Source organism: Ornithodoros turicata, chromosome 5, assembly GCF_037126465.1.
Source record: "Ornithodoros turicata isolate Travis chromosome 5, ASM3712646v1, whole genome shotgun sequence".
Lineage (NCBI taxonomy): Eukaryota > Metazoa > Arthropoda > Arachnida > Ixodida > Argasidae > Ornithodoros > Ornithodoros turicata.
Genome location: NC_088205.1, coordinates 57,069,026 through 57,091,918, shown reverse-complemented (window position 1 = coordinate 57,091,918; position 22,893 = coordinate 57,069,026). Strand labels below are relative to the sequence as shown.

The 22,893-nt window shown below is 46.9% G+C and overlaps 1 protein-coding gene across 2 annotated transcripts in view; it reads right to left on the bottom strand.

Annotated features, from left to right (window-relative positions):
- Positions 1–15,759: 15,759 nt before the first annotated feature.
- Positions 15,760–22,893, bottom strand: part of LOC135396064 (sister chromatid cohesion protein PDS5 homolog B-A-like) — a 131,130-nt gene continuing 123,996 nt past the window's right edge. For both annotated transcript variants that reach the window (XM_064627108.1, XM_064627109.1), the window contains exons 29-31: positions 22,154–22,256; positions 19,813–20,041; positions 15,760–16,090 (exon numbers count right to left, since the gene is read on the bottom strand). In XM_064627108.1, coding sequence (XP_064483178.1) covers positions 15,961–16,090; positions 19,813–20,041; positions 22,154–22,256 — 462 coding nt within the window. In that variant the 3' untranslated portion in view covers positions 15,760–15,960. The remainder of the gene's footprint in view (positions 16,091–19,812; positions 20,042–22,153; positions 22,257–22,893) is intronic.

The window sequence follows — 22,893 nt, the reverse complement described above, 5'->3', positions numbered from 1 at the left end:
AGCATTCAGGCACGAGCACGACAGGATACAGTCTCCTCGAAGGGGCCGCTACGGTATCTTCGTGACCGGGACACCACGGTATAATACCGCAAGTGGACATAGACACATTGTGGGGATTAAATTTTCACACGCCTTTTTAGGTATTTGATCCTCGACAGTTTCAAACACTCTGACTGTATCGGTATGTTTTCGAAAATGGCGGCTAGAAGCTAATCTCAGCGGGAACGACAAGAAATTACGTGATTTCCAGAGCATATATCGTGATGTTTAACTTTTCCACTTAAATTGATATACTGTGTTCAATCTCAGTGTGTCACTGCCACTAGTGACTTATTTAGTGACTCTAACTGCCACTATGTGCGAAACTGATATCTTGCAAAGACACCTTGATCTTTCGCACACAAACTGATTCACTCACTACAAGCAGCGTGGAACGTGGTGTATAACGAAATCCAAGCGTAACCAAGTAACTCAAAATGCTTTTGCACATGCCAAAACGGGAGAATCGTCGTAACATTTTCTTCGTGTACCCATTGAGGCGCTACCTCTACCATACATTCAAAACGAAATCATTACTGCCAACTGCTGGGTGCAACCAGACTTGTACGTATCTTCAGTACGTACTCAAAATACTGTATTTTAAGTACTTTTCCCGGTATTTTGGTACTCTACTCAATACTTTTTGCGACAAGTATTTAAAATACTTTTTTTTTCAGTATTTGCTATTCAGTACTGAAAATACTGGCTTGTCAATAGCCCGACACCTCTGTCAGAAAACGGTTCCTACTCATATTGCAAGGTGAATCCCGACGAATGTACAAGAGTATCCCCGCATTTATTCCCTGGGTAAAAAAAGCAATGAACACGTGGCAGAAGGTGAAAGACTAGAGCTGACAGGCAGGAGGGATTACGAAGTTTTTGGGTCAGAACAATTCACCAAAGTTTACTTGAGTTCACGAAAGTTCACCAAACAGTGCTTGACACCAAGACCTTGCAAATAAAAGATATGCTTAAGTATGGCAGACCAAGTTTATTCCTTTCATTTGTATGGCCACGTTTTGAACACGCGTTTCACTTACTGCTAATACTAAAGTACCTTAAAGGGTATCTTGAATGCTTCTTCGAGTATGCAGTACCCTATTCAAATTACTTTGTTGTTTGTTACTTTTTACGTGGAGTATTTCGTATCTTATTTTTAATACTTCTGTGCAGTATTTTGTACATATCCGCTTTTTTATGACCACGACTAGCCCATAACGCACAGCTCTATGTACACGTGTTAGACGCTGTCGTATTCGAGACGTAGTCGTAGACTTATTCGCTGCGAGATCGACCTATAGAGGACACCACTGTCGCCATTCTAGTGTGGATAACACGTGGGCCGATGTTCGGATTTGATGGTTCTTTTTCGTAATTCTTGTGTATATTCACCGGAAGATCACTTGTGCCGCGATGGTACGACACTATTCGGTTCCCCCTACGGCACTGAACGCGGAATAAACGTGTAAAAGCAGACGACGCGTCCACACCGCGATAGTTCTCTGTTCTCCGCAGCGCGCCGACACCGTTCGATCTCGGAGCGAATAGGAGTGACTCAGAAGCGACTGCCCGGTACAACGACAGCACGTTTAATCTTCCAACCCAGCACGCACTCTGTCGCTCGCGCTACCAAAACCCACACTAGTCTTTATCGTCATCATCCTTACACGACACCTCCCCCGTTTTGGTGTTGACACAATAAGTCTATAACATAGTTTAGCATAGAATTACAACTGTTTGTAACCGTAGCGCTCAGGCTCTTTTACAGTTCGTCCGTAACGCGTGCGTACAACGTTGTCGCTTCCTTTAGTCCCATTCGGACTCGAAGGCATTGTCTTTGTTGCCGCCGCCCCCTCCTGAAGATGTTTCGTCGTTCTTCTGGAAAGTCCGGAAGGCGTCTGAACCATGTATGACCTTGGTGTAGGCCCTTGACTGTAAACTCTGCCATGTGCTGCGGCGCCAGCAAAGATCCGCACAGCTGCGTTGTTCTGTAGGCGAGGTCGGACCGTCGCCGTGCGTCGTTGATTGTAGGCCGTCGCGCGGCTGCGTTGTTCCTGTTCGTATAGTTTTCGATACCTTTGTAGATGCGGCCAACAAGGAGCCAGCGTCGTAGGCATGACCGGTACGTTGCAACGGAGTTGTCGGCCCATCAGCAGTTCTGCGGGAGAATATCCGCATGTTCCTGGTGTTGTTCGGTGAGCCAGTAATGCTTCATGGATATCCGGTGATTTGGCTATGAAAGATTTCGCGCCTGTACGGCCCGTTCTGCCTGCCCGTTGCTTTTGGGGTAGTATGGGCTTGACGTAACGTGTGTAGAGCCACACGTCGCAAGAAACCGCTTGAATTCTGCCGACGTAAACTGTGGGCCGTTGTCTGATCGTACGACTTCCGGCATGCCATAGCGAGCGAACATTGGTCCGCATACACGCAATGATGTCCGCAGCTGTTGTCGTCTTGAGGTGGGAGATTTAAAAAAAACTTTGAAAAAATCTACGACTACGATATAGTTTTGTCGATTTGCATAGAAAAGGTCCATGCCCACTACCGTCCACGGCCGCTCCGGGAGGGGTGTCTGCATCAGGGGCTCTGTACCTGGTCTTCTGTGCATCTTGCAAGTGGGACACCGCTTGATGAAGTCTTGTAGATGTTCACTGATGCCTGGCCACCACGCAGCTTCTCTAGCTCTCGCGCGGCATCTTGTGACGCCTTGATGCCCCGTATGTAGACTCGCGATCACCTCGTGTCTCATGGCTGCCGGAATGACAAGTCGTCCTCCTCTTAGTAGGAGACCGTCGACCACGGCTAGTTCGTCCGCGACGCTGGCGAACTTCCGACACTCTGGAGAGAGAACTGCATCTGGAGGCCACTGCGTCGTGCAGTACTCGGCGATGAGCTTTAGTCTTGTCCTGTGCCGAAACTTTCCTGATACGTTCTAGCATGTTGGCTGAAACAGGTAGGAGGTCGACTGTGAGAGCCTCGTACTCTTCAATTGCACTTGCAAGGTATGCATCCGTGTCCTGGGCATGGTCAGTGAGTACGACTACGCGGCCTGTAAAGCAATTAATTACAAGTAATTGTATTACTGTAATTAATTGCTTCCTTAGTAATTAATTACTTCCGGAATCACATTAGGTTTTATGTAATTGTAGCTGTAATTAAATTACTTTTACAAGTAACGCGTAAAGCATTTTGAATTACTTTCGGAATTAGTACTTTGAACGCTGTTTGGGAAGGCCCAATGTTTAAGGTTTGGGTCAGTTCCACACCGTTTCTTTACGAGACCGGGAAAAAACATAGCGCGAAACCGACAACCACGGGAGGAACATGAGACACACACGAGCGCTGACTCCAACTCAACTTTACTGCACAGAAGGGTGCGCAGCAACAGGAAAGAAAGAGCAAAAAAAAAAGGAAAAACAGGTAGATAAGAACAACCAGAACAACTTAAAAAATTACTAGACAACCTAGTTCTTCTCCTGTTCAAGTAACCGCCTCTCACCCGAGGCAAGCGAGATAGATGTATCGCTGATACAGAGAAAACCTTTTTTTCCGATAAAGAAGGCCTCCAAAATTTCACGGCAAATTTATCTCTGCTCCTGCCCAGAACCCTAATTGATTTAAAATCGGGGGTACATTTGCATTTTTTACAGTGAGTGGGTAGGTGCAATTTGTCCGTACTTTTTAACGACCTTTCGTGCTCCCTAGCTCTGTCATTGATGCATCTGCCTGTCTGTCCGATGTACACTCTACCACAGGAGAGAGGAATTTCGTACACGACACTTACGCGACATTCCACGTAAGGCGACGTATGTTTTTTACCACAGCTCTTCACATCAACTGCAGGACCGTTGACTTTCCGGCAAAGGGCTCCCAGTTTCCAAGGGGCCGAGAACACCAAAGGAACACCGAACTTGTTGGCCACTTCCTTCATGTTTTGGGTTACCTTATGTATATAGGGTACAACTACAGGTCTGAAGGAATTTCGTTCCAAAGCCAGTCTACCCCCTGGTGTTCTACCCTTGAACTTCTGCAACAAGGCCTCCGCGACAGCCAAAAGAACCCGGCCAGGAAAACCCGCAAAACGCAACCTTCCCAGCTGATCATTAAAGCTGTCCAGCATAAGATGGGGTCAGGGCCTGCTTAGCGCTGACTCCAAGCATAACGATGCTATAGCCCTCTTCACAGTCTTAGAGTGCGCAGAATCATATGGCAAGATGTCCTTTTTAGCCTTTGGCCTGTAGCGCCAGCACACTGTTTCGCGCTCCCACACGATTTGAATGTTCAGAAACTGCAGGTTTTGACGTTCGGGCAACTCATAGGTAAAGGAAAGTCCCATTCCCATAGCTCCACAATGGGATTGTGGGCTGTTGCCTTCTGTGCAGTAAGTTCATTTGGAGTCAGCGCTCGTGTGTGTCTCATGTTCCTCCCGTGGTTGTCGGTTTCGCGCTGTTTTTTCCCGGTCTAGCAATGAATTACCAACTAGCCCAACAAATAATTTTGTTGAACTACGTTTCTGTACCTTTTTCTTTTTTTTTTTTCACAGTGATTACCCAAAGACTCGATTCAGATCGGTACATTTTTCGTTTCGGTACAGATTTTTTACATTCGAATATGGAAGGAGAACAACTCTTGCACCTTGGGAAAAGGGATACGAATTGTGGGTATCGACCCGCACTTCAGTCGTTCGTTAGAGTGCTTGAAAGATCTTCCTTGTGTTCTCGAGGTGTTCATGAAGTACAATGTTGGGCTGCCCAGCAGTGCACCAGTGGAGGGTTCGGTTGGTGGTCTTGTTATGACAAGGAGACGTGGCAGCCTTACAGAAAATAACTTTGAGAATACCTTACTCTTGAAAGCCAATGGACGTTACAAGCTGCACTCAGGATCTGCACTTTGTTCACATACCTGAACAAAGAAAGCATTCTGACTGTGATGTTCGGTGTTTCTTTAAAGGGACAGTCGCATTCTCCGAGGTCAATTTCGAAACTAATGCGAATTCTAATTCCTTGCCGAGCACTGAAATGGGCCTGAAAATACCATTTCGATCCGCGGCGTACTTTTCGCGCAATCCGATGAAAAGGAAACCGGAATCCTTGCGCCCTCGCTCTCTAAAAGTGGGAGCAAACGTCACCCGGATAAAGCCAATCAGCGCGCGCCCTGGGTAAATGCGAGCTGCGCGCCTGTTTGGCGATCGCGAAGCGAAGGCGAAGGTAGCAAACATGGAGTCTGAAAACGAGAGTGATGTTTCTCTGTCTGGGGGAGATTCTGACGAACATGTAAGCGGTAGCGGCGACGAGTTAATGCTGGATGATGACCTATACTCTACGGACCCAATGCCTCTGGAACCCGCCGACCATGCACGAGATGTGGCTGCGGCTAACCCGCGGGATGACATTTTCAGGTGACGTATCTCTTTGCATGGTTGCCGTCGGATGTGCGAAACAGTTTAGAATGTTGAAATTGTTGTCGGCAGGTGTCTGTGTGGAGTCTGCGACCCACAGGAGCCCGACGAGCGCCTGTGTTGCCATTCTGTTGCCAGGGTGGTAGAAATGTGCAACAGTGCCGCCGTGCAGTGCATAACACAACACCCATTACTCAGGGACATCTGCCTCCGTAGGGAGCTTCTAGTGGTGTACGCGCCTCAATTCTGCCGCTACGATCAACATTTTAGGCGACTCAATCCCCAGGACCACAGGTAAGCCTGCTGCAGTGCTCTTCCGTTTGCTGTGATTACGACCGTAATGATTTTTTCGGTTTAAATGACCTCCCATCAAGATTCGGAAGGGTAAACTCGGGTGCTAGTCGGGTGTTGTTGGTTACGCAAATTGTCGAACCTAAAGTGGACAGGGGTTGTATACAAAAGGGGCGGCTATTCTCAGCAGCTTTTTGGCCTACACAAGTTTGTCCCCATAAATCATAAGCGTGGCCGACAGCCGTGGAACGACCCAGAATCCTGGTCCAACAATTCCATTAGGAAAAGTGAAGCAACACAGTCGCCTCAGCTAGTCTCGATATGCTCTCAATTATGCCAGTTAGCCATGTCCTGATTGGCAACACAAGACTCTGATTGACAGATATCCAGTGAGAATTCTGAAGGATAGTCTTACAAGTCTGAAAACAGAAGCATTTGAGGTGACAAAAAAGGGGGGGGAGCATGTTACTGAAGAATGTAAGAGTAATATATTTTCGGAGAAATTGGATTTTGCCCGAATTGGAGGGAAGCTGGTTCGGGAGGGAGTTAGCTGTTGGAATCGGGTTCATCCTGAAAGAGGCGGACCATTTTTCTGTTGTACTATGTTGCACACCTGCCAACCTTCCACATTCAAAATGCGGGAGACCCCGGAACTAAGAAAGGAATGCACAGGCTTTGAACTCCAAGGTTGGGATAGTGTCTGTTCTTCTGTTCTGGCCATTGTCTTCCCAACACTGTGGGAGATTTGGCAGGTATGCAAATGCCCACAAGATATAATGCTAAACAAAAAGAAATGTCATGTGGATTTGTCTTTTCCAGCTGCCTGAGGTTCACGGCATACTCGTCATTCACGAGATGGGTCTGGGGATACCTTCGTCCAAGGAACAGACGACAGGTTCCTGGATGCGTTGTCCGAGCCATCAGGAGGGAGTTCCCATCTACGTCCTATCAAGGCTATCAGCGTTAGGACCATCGAAGCAAGGGTGTCTTGACAAGAGAGACAAGCTGGTGCATACTGATGGCTGGAACTGGAGACATGTAGTGGCAAGACAAAAATTTTGCTGACATAGGCACACTTTGTGTAAATGAGCCCTTGGTCATCCCCCTTGCCTCCCATCAGAGGTTTAGGAGGATGCTATTGGTGTCTGGTGTACGGATAAACCTATCCGTACACCACACACCTGTAGTATCCTCCAAAACCTCTGATGGGAGGCAAGGACCAACGATGGGACCAAGGGCTCATTTACACAAAATGTGCCTATGTCAGCAAAATTTTTGTCTTGCAGCAATTTTCGTCTTTTCGTAATTGCAGTGTGGGGGATGTTTTGTCTTGTCACTCTGTATCTCCAGTTGCAGTCAACAGACTGTCTACCCGTCTGTACAGCAAAAACTACTACACGTGGCAATATTAGCTCTGGCATCAAATCCAGACTGTACTGCACTAATGCGGTGTAGTGACGGGAATAAAGAATGACCCTATAATTGTACCGATTTATTGTACAGTGGACTATGATGGAGTGGGAATAACGAAATAGCATAGGTTTATTTGCCTCCCATTATGTATGGGAGGCAAATAAACCTAAGCTATTTTATTATGTTGTGCTGTGGTTCTACATTAATGTGGTGTGAAGTCTGGGCGGTTACAGGTACGCTGCCACAGGGATGTTAGGAGGGTTCATGTTGGCAGATCCATATCTGGTGTACTAATACGCTATGCATGTCTGTGTCCATTGTTTTCCTCTTCCTGGAATCAGGGGATGACAACCCCCTTGTGAGATGCGCCGTGAAGTGGGTCCCCAGTACTTGCTTCAGCCATGACCTCCACATCTGAAATATGGCCTTGAGTGTTAACACTCAAAAGAATATGTTGAGGGCCTAGCAGGTACAATAACAAATATAAAAATGACTATGCAAATAAATCTTCCCCTTTGCCGTCCCTATTTCACTGGCACAGTTATTTTCCTGTCGACATTACGTTATAAACGCTGGCAGCCGCATCACACAAGATTCCTTTCACAGAACTCTACAATTTTCAGGGCTCGTACATATCCATTATTTTGTGGGACGTGCAAAAAGAATTGCAATATTTTCGTGGCTTGACAAAACATACCAAATCCACTTGATTCCATTGACGTGCTTGCAGCCGCCTGAAATAGAGCCAGAAATTAGCAACAAGGCTGCAGTAGAATACTGATGCAAGTGTCTCGGACGTAGCCAAACACAGATTGCAATGCTTTCACATCCCTGAATGCTACCATCAGGCTTACACTATGAACTGTAGAAACATCCACTAGCTGCAATAAGATTAGAATAATGCTGTCATGTGGGAGTGTTACGTTACTCCTGCATAATACTGGCAACAATTAGCACAGCAACAACACACCAATCTTTTTTCTCTAGAGTACGCGTACTATTGCGTCAGGATGCTGCAATAATTGCAATAATTTGTGTACATTAGTAGCCGGTATGACTGTGACGTTACAATCGGCGGCGAGGCCAGGTGTTCGCGATTATGTTTACTGTGACAACTTATAATTTTCATCGCAGCGTATAGCTGTGACCACGCAAAATTGTCACTTACCTCCGTTACTGGTTCCTGCCCTTGTTCCTGATCGAATGTGGTAGGGGTGGTAGGCACGGCGCCAATCTTCAGGCGCTTCTGTTTCTGCCGTAGCCCAAGCCGAACTTGCAATATCTTCTTCATCAAAATAGGCGTCGTCGGCGAAATGACAGGAACAGACCCGTGAAACATTCAATCCTTGGGCCACACCACAGTAGTGGCTGGCAATCGCTGCCTCCCACTTTCGTTTCGTTTCGCCATTGCGAGGTCGGTGAAATGTAAGCTCGGGATTCGCGTTATAAGTCTTTCTGCACCCGAGCACGTAGCACCGGTTTCCTGGCTGTGACATCGCACGTCAACGGCGTGAAATCCTAGGCCACACGCTATGGTTCAAAGTACTTCAAAGCAAACGCGACAAGACAACAAGAAAAAGGGGCAGCCGCACGCTCAGACACACATAGAATCTGCGGCGGGAAGGAGCGCCTCCTGATGGTTGGTTTATCCGGGTGACGTCATCCAGTGTCGGCGCCTTGCGGGGATTGCCGTGCGCGTCGGAAGCGCGAACATTTAAAAATCGTTTCTGAGTCAACCAAGTGGATTTGTGCGGAGAAAATGTGCCGGCGTACATTATGAACGACAGGGAACATGACCATAATAGTTCCGGAACACGCTTCCGGATGCGACTATCCCTTTAAAGGGACTGTCGCATCCGGAACCGTGGTTACGAATCCCATACCAATGTGTTCGGTACACTACCACGAGCTATTTGCCAAATGTTCTCCTTCCAAAACTGACCGGGTGATGAGGAATCGAATTTAAAAGATCCGGTTTCGTTTTGATCCTCGAAAGCGCCAGCGCCAACAACATCGCGTGACGCAAGGTGGAATCTGGCTAATCCGCTGTGTAGGACCAAGGGCCCGAAACTCGCCAGTTCCTTTGCGGGATAAAGTGAGGCGCTTCATGCGTTTCACGTCATCGGACGTCAGAAAACGTCACAAATTGAACGTCATGGAGACATCCGGTGGCTAGTGATTACTGATTCGTTCCCATGAGGATGAATTCGTTTTCTGAGCGATGATTGGCTGTTTTCAAACTTGTTCGCGAGCGCTCGAACAGGCGACAGCGGCGGCTGTGCCGGTTGGAACCGGCGTCCACGGAGTCGCCGGCGTCCGTTTCGGACGGCTTGCGTTGTGTAGCGGTTGTGTTGGACTATGAGTTGTGATTTTTCCTGTTTAAAAACGCAAGCTGGATCATGTGAGCGTCCTCGAACAGTCACAGCTGCCAGGGAAGATGCCTGCGCAACATTTGTGCCCTGCTTCTTGGTGTAGAAACTATTCGAGCGTCCGAACGCCTCGTACCCGACACCTGGTCAACGACTGCCAAGAGGTAAGTCATTTGTCGTTGCTTGTTGCCTCACAACACCGCATTCACTTCGTGTATTGTGAATAAGTTGCTTAACAGTTACCGGAATACGCGGTGACCGAGACAGACAGCGTAGCTTTGCAGATACGATGGTAGACTCTATTTCTTTTCGTGAAACAATATTATCTAAATGTTATGATTAAATACCCGTTCACGTCGTACTGTATAAAGGTATGACGCTACTGTAAGTCTGATTCTTGGTGATTTCGCTCGACAAGTTTCGTCAGACGCGTTGACTTAGTAGCTGTTCTGTACGTAGCGCCAAAGCCAAGATTGTCAGGCTAATCGATCTGAATATATAATGGTGAAGTAGCGCAATAAAAGGTATTTTTCGTACTAAGGTCGCTCATCACTCCCCATGACTGCGAGCTTCTCACAACCCTACCACCGTTCTTATTTTTCCCGTTCAATAGCACCGTTATTCTTTCTATTTACATTGCAACTTTCGCATGCATAACCGTATATCTGATACCAATTGTTTTCATCTTGCAGCCACTGAGCTCCAGTTCCCAGTAGCAGTCCTTGCCAGAGGCAGTCCGACATTATCAGGCTTCTTCAAGCAAATTCTGGAGCAATGTTAATGTCATCCTGTGTACATCTTGCTTGCATAACCGTATGTCGCACAATAAAATACTTAATGTGACAAAAACAACCAAGGCTTCATCGTATTCCTGTAACTCCCACTGCATTCCAACAAACGCGAACCAAAAAAACAGTGCATGGAAGAAAAAAAAGGAACAACAAAAGACGGGAAGCAGAGCAGAGAGGAGGAAAGTAGTGAGAGAGAAACGGATGACACGTCATTTACGTCATAATCAAAAAAGAAAAAAATAGGGTGGCTAGTCCTCAGTCATTGGTCCAGCTCCGGAGGTCACGTGAGTTTTCAGCTACAATAGATTTATACTACAGCTTCGCGCCCCTGGTAGGACGCTGTCGTCTGCCGTCAAGTCTGGGGCTGCTTTGTTTTTTTCCGGCACGTCGCCCGTATTCACATGTGACACTTTCTAGTGACGCGTATACTATCTCTACGCCTGAATCCTTCGCGTGAGATGTCGTTTGGAAACCGACGCAGCGTTCCTGACTCCAGAAAAACGTCCTTGGAAAACCTCCATGTTTGATTTCGCACGCCTACAGCTACAGCCATACCCCAGACGAAGCGAAAGTTGGAAGCAGCTACATCACTAGCGCACTAGCGTGTATCCAGATGAAGCAAGGAGTGTTCATGCTGTCCGTGTATGCTCCTCGCATTTCACCGATAATGTGTACCTGGATGAGAACATCATGCAAGTGCAACTTGGATTGACACAAAAAAGGAACGAATTGAAACTTGACGCCGTTCCGACAGTGTTCCACGAACAAAGCGAGCCAGTAACTTCGACAGTAAGTCACAATATCTATGTAGTTTCCCAATCAGATCTGTCACTCTTGCGCGTGAGTAACTTAGCAGCAAAAGACGAAATCGGTACAACGTAAGGTATCCCCTAACCTATGTTTAATAGCTAGATAAATAAAATACAGTAAACAAGTAAAAGAACATGATGTCATTTATATAAACGTGATTGGCTTTTCTCGTTGTCGGACGCGTTATCATGAAACTTTCCCTGTTACTGAACCTGTGACTTTTGTGGAATGTGGTAGACATGATTGGTTTTCATCTGTATTACAGCTGCAGGCAGCTCGACAGTGTCAAGCACAAGTGGTACGTATATTACTTAAATACATATAATGTGTTTACAATTTTTGGGCACAGAACAATTCGCAAACTATGAACCCCGATCACTAAAAGGAAGAACTGATGCAGTTTGTGTGCTGGTGTTAGAAACAGGCACTATATACAAGCAGTACCTCTGTCCGTAACATAAGCGCCATAAACCACTTCCCAGTTTCCTTTTATCTCACTGTTTGTGAACTGTTTGTGTGCTGTAGGGCGGCGGTATTTGCGGTTGTCGTAGCCAACTTGAGGTGCACTTTTGACGTTCTGTGTTATAGAAGGACCAGGTGCTGCTGATCCAAGTCCCATCCATCCATGAAACGGCATCAAACTATGTACGTGTGTGCACGGCAATTTTGCTGAGGGACCTGGTTTTTATACTAATGCCTTTACGACGCCTCTGACAAATTAGGATCTTCCAGAACAGTGCTTTCTTCATCCAAGTTCAAGAAGTAAAGAGAATGACTTCATGGCTTTACTGACATCTCACAGCTACATGCCAAGACAAAATAACTTGAAAGAAGGAAAAGAAAAAAAAAGGTTCTTTTCAGGTCCACCCAAATCTTTGTGCAGAGGCTGACAACAACAATGTTATTGTGAGATGATGAATGATGTTGATGCAGTGTTGAGATTAGGGCCTTGTTTCCTTTTTTGCAATGCTATACATTACTGCTGGTTAAATGTAAAATGGTGCACCTACCTCCAGAAATTAAAGGGGCTACCAGAAATGTAGTGTCAATTCAACAGAAAAGCTGCATGTTCTACGAGGCACCGTCCTATAAGCATTGGCCAAATTTACTGTCCTGTGAGCTTTGATAGGATATGCCGTAGATAGTAAGAGGCCTTTTACTGTAAAAGGGAGGTGCATTATTCGAGTAGTGGGGTCTGAGGCATGAGGGTCATTTCAGGATGTACTATAACTCTTCCAAAATTTTACACTTGGTTGTGCCCAGAGATCGATCCAGGTCCTCCCAAATACCCCGAGTTTTTTTCCTGTGTACCACTGTTATAATGAAACCGCCCAATTTACTGTCCAACCGTTTTATTGCAATTGAAGTACTTACGAAACTTTTTTTTTGTGAGTCCCCGCTTCAGATCCCAAGGGACATTGCCAGTGTGGTGCACGCTGATAACTGTCTGTGCATAGCAAATAATACATATCTGTGCGTGAAGAGTTGGATGTGGACTTGTGCAATGGCTCTTGAATGGACAACACTCAGTCAACACAAAGATTTATTCACATTTGCGTAACGTACTGCCCGTCATTATAATAATTATAATACATAGACAAGAGGTAATGCTCTGTCAAGGATCTTTGAAGTTACAGTCTTGAAAGCTGTTTTCAAAACAGTGGTACTAAAAAAATTGGAGGCAGGTATCAAAATTTGTTTTGCTGTATCAAGGCAGAACAATCTTCCGTGGGAATGACAAATTGTGGACCTTCCCAGACAGATGTATCACTTACTATGATAATGAGGTGTAACTGTACCATTAGTGAGTTATGAAACGTTACCTGAAATTATTGGACGTGTTATATCCCTCACAGGCTATAATACTGCCAACGACAAGAAGCATTACACTACCATTAAAAGTATAACTGTCACTTATGGTCAGGTAGTTTATTGCTCCTGCCTTTGCACTTCTCGGGATTACTGTGGTAACACAGATTCTGTTTCACACTTCTCAATTGGAAACTACTCAAGTCTATTATGGTGTAGGTGTGAACAGGAAATGAGGCACACTAAAGATGATAGTCCTCATAGGACCGGGATGGAAAAACGTTTGCGAATCATGCGGACGACACAACCAGGTATCTGTCGTCTGTTTCTCGGTCCAAGGAATCTCCGAACTCAGCTTGTAAACACACAATAAGCCGTGAACCTGACGTAGCTGTAAAAAGAAAGGACACTTTCTAAACACGTAGCACAGTTAATTTCCTGACAGTCATTCTAATTCTAACCAGGCCCTTCAGTTGCACAGTTGGTTAGAGCCTTCGTAACTTTCATGGGGCATTCGTCGTGTGTGCAAACAACGACGACCTACGAAAATAAGATTGCTCAACGTGCCTATCGTGTCTATCATGCGCACAGTAGGCGAAGACTGTGATCGTCGCTTCAATACTGCGGTGGATACACCACCAGAAGTTCTGGCCTATAAGACAGAGAGCTGGGAACAAAGTGTAATGCGTGCTTACACTGTACTTTGCCGTCATTGCACAACTCTGCCACTTCACCAGCACCGCAGCATATAGGTACTCATCCGGTTCCTGGGGAGCACAGACGCTGCACAAACACTTGAATTGTTTCCTGCGTCGTAGTATGAATGTCACGGGATTAAGTATTGAGCACTCCGATCATGAACGAACCTAAAGCAGTGGTCCTGAGGCTCGTTCTGTTGCGCTAACGCAGCTGCGCCACGTACATCACCAGCGACTTGCAGAAGAAGCGGATCCGTCGAATATGGGCCGTCATCAAATATGTATATTCGTCACGGGAGCTATTACTAAAGGAATTTGAACAGCACGATTCGCCACTTCCGCGTTCCGAGTCCGCCGTCTCCGTATGTGCCTTCGCCAGGCTCCCACAGCTCCCCATAGAGCCCATAGTTTGAGATAATTCAGGCAACACTGGACATGCAACCAATGAAAATGAACTATGATGCCTACCTTTCGGCCAATCAGGAGTCTCTCAGTCTGGCTCGCCTTTCGGGCCGGTACTGGCCAGTACTGGCTACCATCGGCTTTTACTTTTACTGGTTTTCATGCCCGACGCTTGTTATTCCGTATTCCAGAACTAGGCAAATTTTTGACAAAATACACATTTATTTGAAACATCGTCCTGATTCAACAGTCTGACACAAATATTCACCGTGCCTACAGAGTCCAAATCGTTGCGTTCGTTGACCAAGTTCGAACTCGAAAAACACACACACTCTACTCCCAGAAGTGAGCGACGCTCACACGAGTGCATGCGATTTCACGGTGAGCATCTCCTTTCGTTGGTTGCAGTGCGAAGGTTTCAACGAAGCGGGCAATGCTTGTCGCACGGGCACCGAATCCTGTCTCCGTTGTGACTGCATTTGAAAATGCGACGGCGCTCACAAGTGTTCCTCAGGCGTCAGCTCACCACTGCATTCCAGTTCTGAACTCGAGAGACTGTTCGTACGTAGGATACTTGTGTCGGGGAAACATCAGAACACGCGCTGGGTCACTTTGACACACGAACAAATCTGGGACTTCTCTTCGAACAATGCCATCATACCGTGGTGTCAACTGACATTGTCGAGACGCCGCTGCCACTTCTCTCCCTTCTCTTCTCGTAACTGCCCGCCAGACAGGCAGCCCGCGAAAGAATGCTCTTTTGAACCTTTGCCAACCAATAGCGGAGCGCGCAATGTCCTTCGGCCAATGGGTATCACTATCAACTATGATGCCTGACGGAGCAATACCACGTGTTTATGACGTGCAAACATTTTTTTAGAGCCGCGAAGTGGGGGAGCTGTGGGGGCCTGCCTTCGCCTTCGTCTCCCTGACCTTGCTCATGCAAGCTGCAAGCAGCGGGGACTCCTCTGGCTCGCCGCGTTCTTATTGGTCAGATTCCTTGTGACGTTGCTAAAGATTCTCAGCAGGGAGTTCCGCTTGACGACCACATCCGTCGTCTGCTGTAGCGCCGCTTACACACGAATTATGCAAAAAGTATTGTGCCGATTGGAATGGGACTTTCGGAGTCATGGTCAGGGAAGGGCGGGGAATCTCATTTCACTGTGGTTTCAGAATCGATCTGTGGTCGATGCGACTGTCCCTTTAACATGGCAAGAGACTTGTCCTTGTGTTAGACTGCTCTAACTTGTTTTTCTACCACAAGCACAACTACCACCATCTTTCAGAACATGTGCAACAAATGTGTACATCAAATCTTGCGGTGTGCACGTCGTTTGCATGTTGCAGTCAACTTTGTGAATGTAATTCAGTGTAAATTACTTTTTAAGTAATTGTAATCGTAATTGAATTACAATAGAAAATAAGTAATTGCAACTGTAATTTAATTACTGTTGTGAACATGTAATTGTAATCTTAATTCAATTACTTTGGAAAAGTAATTTTTACAGGTCTGACTACTACTACTCACCAATTCTGACAGAAAACGTAGACAGGCTATCAATCTCTTAAAAGTTGATGAAATTATCTACCTGGGGCCCGATGCTGAACTGAATATATACCGTTCGCTATCTTTATTTTGGGGGGCTCCGAATGTCACGTGGGGCACGTGGAAAAGCTGAGCATCGAGCCCCAGGTGTTAACCTTAATACCTTCACAGTCAGCGACGCTAGAAAAGCAGCGTTATTCGCAGCAAGCATTTATTGCAGCCGTACAAAACGTGAAGAAGTCGTATAGTCAATAAACAAATAATAGCCAGAAGCACAGGCCGACATTACTACAGAATAAAGCTGGCAGGACAGAATCGCTGATCAACCCAAATCGAAAAAGCAAAATACAAAGATGCGACAGACAACAAGACGTAAACGATATGGTCGCTTAATTCACGTGTGTCCTCCTGACTCCGAAGAGGAAACTGTGACGACAGACGTTCGTGATGCAGAAGACTGTTCCGAGACTTCGGTCTCACTATTCATGTTGTAAAAGGCATCCTGATCATGATCCGATGGCGGCCTGGGTAAAGATTTGAAAACGCGTAACTCATATCGTCTCCAAGGTGAACATAATGGGATATAAATGTTCTGAGGGTAGAGTGCATAAACAGACAACACAACAATGTGCCTGAGAGGTGGCGCTGACCTTGGTCAACGACACTTTCGTGTAACAAACCGTATTTTTTGTGGACCTCTGAATTACAGTGCAACCTCGCTACGTCGGGCACCCGCGGTGCAACAAAAACGTGTTCTAATTAGGAAAGTGTCCAAGCTAAAGTTGAGCGCGTAAAAGTATTCAAAAACACGTCATGTCACCACAAAATGCAAAATGCTCAATGCAAAATGCACACGAATTCACCTCAGACAGTCACGCAAAACGGAAGCATGTTTATACTAAAAACGCTGAGATCTTGATATTTGGCCCACGCAATTTCAACTCATAAATTGTACCTAATATTTGTGGAGGTGATAAATATGCATATCCCCCAAGAACACGGCTTATTACCCTTCAACGACTATCAAGGACTTCAGTTTCACCCCCATCATGCTGCAGCAGGCTCTTTGTGTGTTCCTCCTGCCTGTCCGAAACATTCTTTAACTCCTTTCTTTTTCAGAATCGTCAATTGCACAAGCTTTCTCTTCCGCATTGTGGCAGCTTTCGTGCAGTGCACTGTTCAAAGGCTCCAAGTAAACGGAACGCAAGCGTTAATGCCCTAACAGCGTAACGACCTAGATTGACAAGGGAGTACACTAATCCCCTTCGAAAGAATCAGCAGATTATCTCATGGACGGAAAAGGCAATGGCAACAGAAGGATTGGAAGTCTTGGGAAGTCTTCCACACAAAGCAAGGCCGTGATTGAGAAAACCAGGGCCACACAATTGTGGGCTGACTCACCTTGCGTGTAACTCTACTCAAACCTGGGCCGCATTTAGGGGTGTGCTTCCGGAGGGCCCACATATTGTTCGATTTAGCATGCGGAAACCTATTCCCATCTCCGAGATAATGTGGGGGAGGGTGCCCGACGTGGCTTACTCGCTACCCATGTATCCTCAATAGGAGCCCGCCGGTGCAACGACAGCTTGTCCGAAATGGGGAGTTGTCCGAGGTGTCCAAATTAGGACGATTTACTTTACTGTATATGACGAATTCAATCGACAGAGCAGATTTAGCCCCACGACACGGCAGGCATGGGTCAAGTGCCTGCCCCCGCGGTGTCGGATGGGTTTGGGTCCCCAATGGAATGTTGTCGGTCCTCCGCAGGAGCAAGGCGCATCTCGCACAGTGAGCGGCGCTTCAAACCCAGTCTCTTTTCTTAGAATGACTACATGGTGTACATAGCGACGCAGCTACGCCAGGGTTTCTCAGCTCTACGGCCAACTTCCCATAATAGTGCTGGTTTGTTAGCGTCGCACTATTTTTGGCGCTGCCGATTATAGTGCCTTAAAACAGAACTTCATTGCATAGGACGCTCTAGACAACCATCGTCCTGAATGACATTCTAGAGGAGATGGTGTCCCTCTTCGTGAGTCCTTATACCGACGGCGGTCGAATGTTGGGATGTGCTGGGGATCTTCTCAACCCGTGGCCTCACTCCAGGACCGCGCCGATACAACTGATTGACTGGTGCCTTAGCGCGCGGAGGTATCGTGGCGCGTTCTGGGGCGCACTCCTCGCCACTTCTTAGCTTCGCAACTACGGGTTTGCTCCGCCCTCGCCAACACTATGTCACAGGCCGTACAATGACCATGGTTCAAGGGAGAAAAGCCCATAGATTTGCAGTGCCTCGATCACCGTCGCCAACTGTCGTGCTGCACGAGGGCGCGCGGAGAGTAAAGCATAGTGTTCTACGTTTATCGCTCATGGCTGCTTGTGTTTTATTTGCGGTGTCTAAAGCTGCACTTTTTCTGCGAGGGAGGTGCCCTTAGCAGTTGGCCCAGGAAGCACATTCCCCCAAAGCGTTAGTTGTGACGTTGCCCGTCTCTGTGAGGCCGACAACGGCGAGCTCTTTCATTAGCACCACCACCACCACCCAAACCTTCACGAAAATATTGCAAGGAAGATCTAATGTACGTACGTTCAGGTTGATACTAAAGTCTTGCCATTTGTCAGGATATGGCACGGTACAGAGCTTACTTGGGTGGTGTACAAGCTTAGTACTAACACAGAGCTAACCGTGATTAATTCGGAATTATTTTTCAATGTTCTCTCTCTTTTTTTTTTTTTTCATTTTCCCCACATGGTAGCGAAGGCATCCTTATGATGCGGTATTTGCGCACTGGGTCGTCATCAGTGATACCTTAATTATTCAAAAGCACACATATATTTATTTCGAACGCGAACATCGAACTCATTTTCGCTTTCGTCTTCAGTCCTCTCTCCCAACGCTGACGATCATAGGCGATCATAGGCGCACGCGAGGGTAGAGAACGGCTTTTTAGCGCTTTAGGTGACCCGCGCGCGAGTTCGAATCCGGGTGCAAGCTGTGCTGTCTGGGCGTTTTCCCTCGGTTTTCCTCAGAAGGTTTAAGACAAATGCCAGCAGAGTTCGCCGTGAAGTCGGCCCAGTGCACGATCCCCCTGTGATAGCCGTGACGTTGCCCGCTTGAGCGCGGCCAACTAGGGCAAGCAGTTCTACCATCTCCGCCACCTTTAGCGCGCGCTCCACGAAGCGTACCACGTGGCCTGCCTGTTGCTCTGGCGATGGGTGGAGAGGAGTGCCTCTTCACTCCCTCAATAGCATAACACCCTCTCCCTGCCGGGGAGTAATATTACTCTCCAGTAGGGAGAAAGGTGTTATGCTACTTCCTTGAGGGAGTGAGGAGACACCCTTTTGAGCCTAATTGTACACTCCAAAAGGGTGTTATATATATGGTAAAAAAGGAGTTAAAGTACACCCTTTTTTTAAGAGTGTAATGCGTCACACTTGTCAAAACTAGAAAGTCATTTTAGGATACTTCCGCGTGAGAGCAACAATATTTAGGAGAATACAGTGTGAAATACGTGGATTGCAGTAGCGTAAGTTCCATAGGTCTCTGGAGACATGATATTTCGTCTGCAGTGGCACTTTAAAGGGACGGTCGCATCCCTTCCAGTCGATTTAGAAACTATGGTGTCATTTTATTCCTCGTTGACCAATGACCACGATATTGAAAATCTCAAGCGAAATAGTGGCGTAGTTTGACTGCTATTCGATGGAATACACCGCAAGAGCAGCGCCGAATGTCGAGTAGGCCAGAATTCTTCCCTGGAGAAAGGCAAAAACGTAACCCCCTACGCCACCAATCAGAGCACAGCTTTGAGAAAACGAATGCCGCGGACTTGTGGACGGCGTTTTCTTCCTCGGAGCACCGCCCTCTCACTCGTCCTATTAGGCAGTGACGTCACACTGATGACGTTGCCGCCGGATCCTCTGCAGCTGCAGCAACAGCGCTGATCTCTAGATTCGTGCACGTATTTAATATGTAAACATTTTTCGGACGAAGAAAAAAGGTCAAATAGATTGTCGACGGATGCCGAATATAGCGGTGTCTCATTGATATATGGGTTTCCGGATACGACCATCCATTCAAAGCTGATAGCACCCTGCACGGGCGGTTTCATGCGAGTAATAATTTTATGTTGATGATGATCAGGGTATTTCATCGCCACAGGAGGCTACTCTACCCCATTCCTGATGGGTAAGTGATGCAAGGTGTCATCAAACACGGGAACACATACGAGAAACAAAATAAATAACTCACGCATGCTGTTGCCCTTCAGGCGAAGAAACCGTCTGGCTATCGGTTTCTAAAACGTTCTGCCCATTCATAGTTACTGTGTCGTCCTCGGAATGACGCCTTGACCTCTCGCGAAATTCTCGGCTAGAGACCAGGCTGGGATCAATGGCGTCTTCAGCTTCGTAGTCTGAATAAACGCTCTGCTCATGGAATGACCTTCGGAGCTCCTCGCTTTCTGCGGGGCTACGTGGCTCTGGAAAGGAGTGAGGTTTGGCGATGTCAATGGAAGAGTAGTAAAAGGGCATACATGATACAGCTCAGAAGGACGAACAAACACGCACACGGAAGTCTTAGTTCTCTACACAGAGAACTTCCCAGCATAAAGGCAAACGCTGGCGCACGTTCCTACGAAGTCGTCCAAGGAACACCCAAGCGATATTCCTTCATATCGGCAGGCAAACATTTCGGTAGTGATGACATTGTCACAACATTTATGATGTCTCTGGCATTTGCTTTTTTCGTGCACGACATTCGTACGCTTGTGGTCTCAACGGCTTGTAGTGTAGAATTCGAGTAGGTGAACAATGGCCATACTCGAAGACAAAGTTCGACTGTGTGAACGACTTTATTTTGATGGTGATGACCGAAGTCCTACGGTGTACAATAAGTTTGGTAGTGCTGTAAGGGCAGAGAGTTGGAGGACTGGATCTGACCATGAACCAAGCAATTTTGACATGGTGAGAGGGCGGGAGTCTAGCTTATTTAGGGATATAAGTGTGGTCCTGAAAGGTTGGTAGTGCGGTTAATGGAGAAGGATGCGCTCTAGATACTTCCAGATCACCGCAGTGACGGCATCTTGGAGAGCCAACTTGTTGCAACTGGTAGCGCGACTAAGCTGTAAAAGCCACATTGAGCCGCATCAGCCGAAATAATGCAGCGACACCCTTTACGAGAGGTATTTCGTAGTCATTTCGAACTCCTTGAGAAACATGATACAGGTGTCGCCAACGCGGTCGCCGGTGTAGTTAATAGGGAGTTTCCGGAAATCGTAAGCGCCCTCCGATTCCTACTCCGTATCGCTGTCAGTCAATCAGATAGCAGCAACGTGATGTCAGCCACTCCAAAGGAATCAGACGATTGGATCGATCGTCATGTATTGGGAATCGTTATCGTGACACTTCTACATTTTCCTTGGCACTGAAGCTCCTGAAGCTCCCTAGCACCCCACATAGAACCGTCGCGGTTGCGTTTTCGTTCGTAACTTCGACAGCCAAGACTGCGAGCGTATTCCGCTGCTGGAGCACCTCTCTCAGTGACGGCATTGTGCTCCCGATGTTTGTGACCGGGTCGAACGGGGTTGACAAAAATACCGCCAAGGCTTCTGCTTTCCTTTCGTAAAGGATCTATAAAACAGTAGAGCTGTATACTCAGAAAATTTATCCATTCGATAGCCTCAGCTCACAGTACCTTACGTCATAGCTTTCGTCCCAGTTGCGCTCATAGTTTCTTAGAAAATTAAAATTGAAAATTACGGGCAGCACTGCGGCTCTGTCGAGATCTCCACCAACTGCGCATTGCTCGTCATGTATGGCGGCAAAACTGCATTGCATGCGCATAGGGCCTAACACAAAAGAAGTCGGCTACGTGTCGGCTACGTAGTCATCATGAGGAGCAAGCCGGTCGGGAACACAGATCACTGTTGCTTGACAAATTGGGGATTATTTCCCTCGGGACGTCGCCCCTAGCCTTTTTACTTGCAAATTAATAATTGTTTAGCGTTCCCTGTCGCATGTGTAACTTGTTGTGCTGGGTTTACAAGCAACAAGCTGTTAAAATACGCCGCCAACATAACCTGTCTGTCTGCTGCCTTTACGATACCTTTAAGTTACGAAACTACATTAGCGTTCTTCTGGCATTATGTTATAATGTCTGTATGTTGGCCAGTCCGACGGCCTGCTCTTTCTGCTCCGTGACGTAGTGTCCTCGGGTGGCTTATTGCTGCAGAATGACTGACGTGTTCTGTTATCCTTCTGAACCTGGCCATCGTGAACGCCGCAACTGCATGCGATAGCGCCTCTTGTGACCTTCGTCTTGAGGCCTTCAAGAAAGAGACTCCAACTTGTCAATGAAATCAGTCCGGTTGTTGGCGAGAAGGGTATAGTCTGTCGTGCGAAATATACACAGGAAAATGATCACTACCCCTGGTGTCGATATCTGTAGCGTACGAGAAGTGCCGAGCTATGTCTGCGGAGCACCACGAAAGGCCCAGTACATCGAGATGTATCGTGAATCTCAATCACGTGAACGTAGTGCCTCAAATGGCACCAAGTGTAAAATTAAAGTACGAAAAGTTATGGGAGCCCACCATGACTATGATCGAGGCCCTCTGCGGCTGGAGACTTTTCATCAGATGCTGTAGACGTCAGTCTTCTTTTGATGCCGAAAGCACTCATGTCCACTCCCTTGCGCTGCAAAGATATTACATCAATCTCTCAAAAAGTACGTAGCCTTGCACCTCACATTGGTTGGATATGCACACGAGTCTATGCCTCGTTTCGAATAACAACTATGGGAAACGGGAGAAACAAAGGGAACAGCCACTCCGATCATTCTACCAAGGGCGTACTTAAGCAAGGAGCCACAGTACATAAAAAGGCAAAGCAGCTCGGCCCTTATGCGAAATATGTTCTTGTTATGGATTGGCGCGGTGGTTTCGTGTTGGAATGTATGGAACATTCTTGTAGTGTGCTATCGGGACACGACAGAGAAACACCGATTTTACAAGAGATAAACTGTTGTTCTGAGGCTGGAACAACATAGAGGGGATGGTAGAGCCCTGGACCGGCAATCCAGAAGATGTGGGTTCGATCCCTACAGCTGGCTAACCTTTTCAGTGACTTTCATCTTTCACCGATTTTACGTTCGTTCGGATTTGTCAGTAGAAAAGCAAGTCGTGGTTCGATCAGCAGCAGTTCTCAAATAGAAGTTCTCAACGACACGTGTCAGAAGGACGTACCCACGATATAAAAATTGCTACAAGAGCAATAAATTATCTATCAGTGAGGCTACCCTGTGGATCCCGCCCTTGGAATACCAAAGATTATG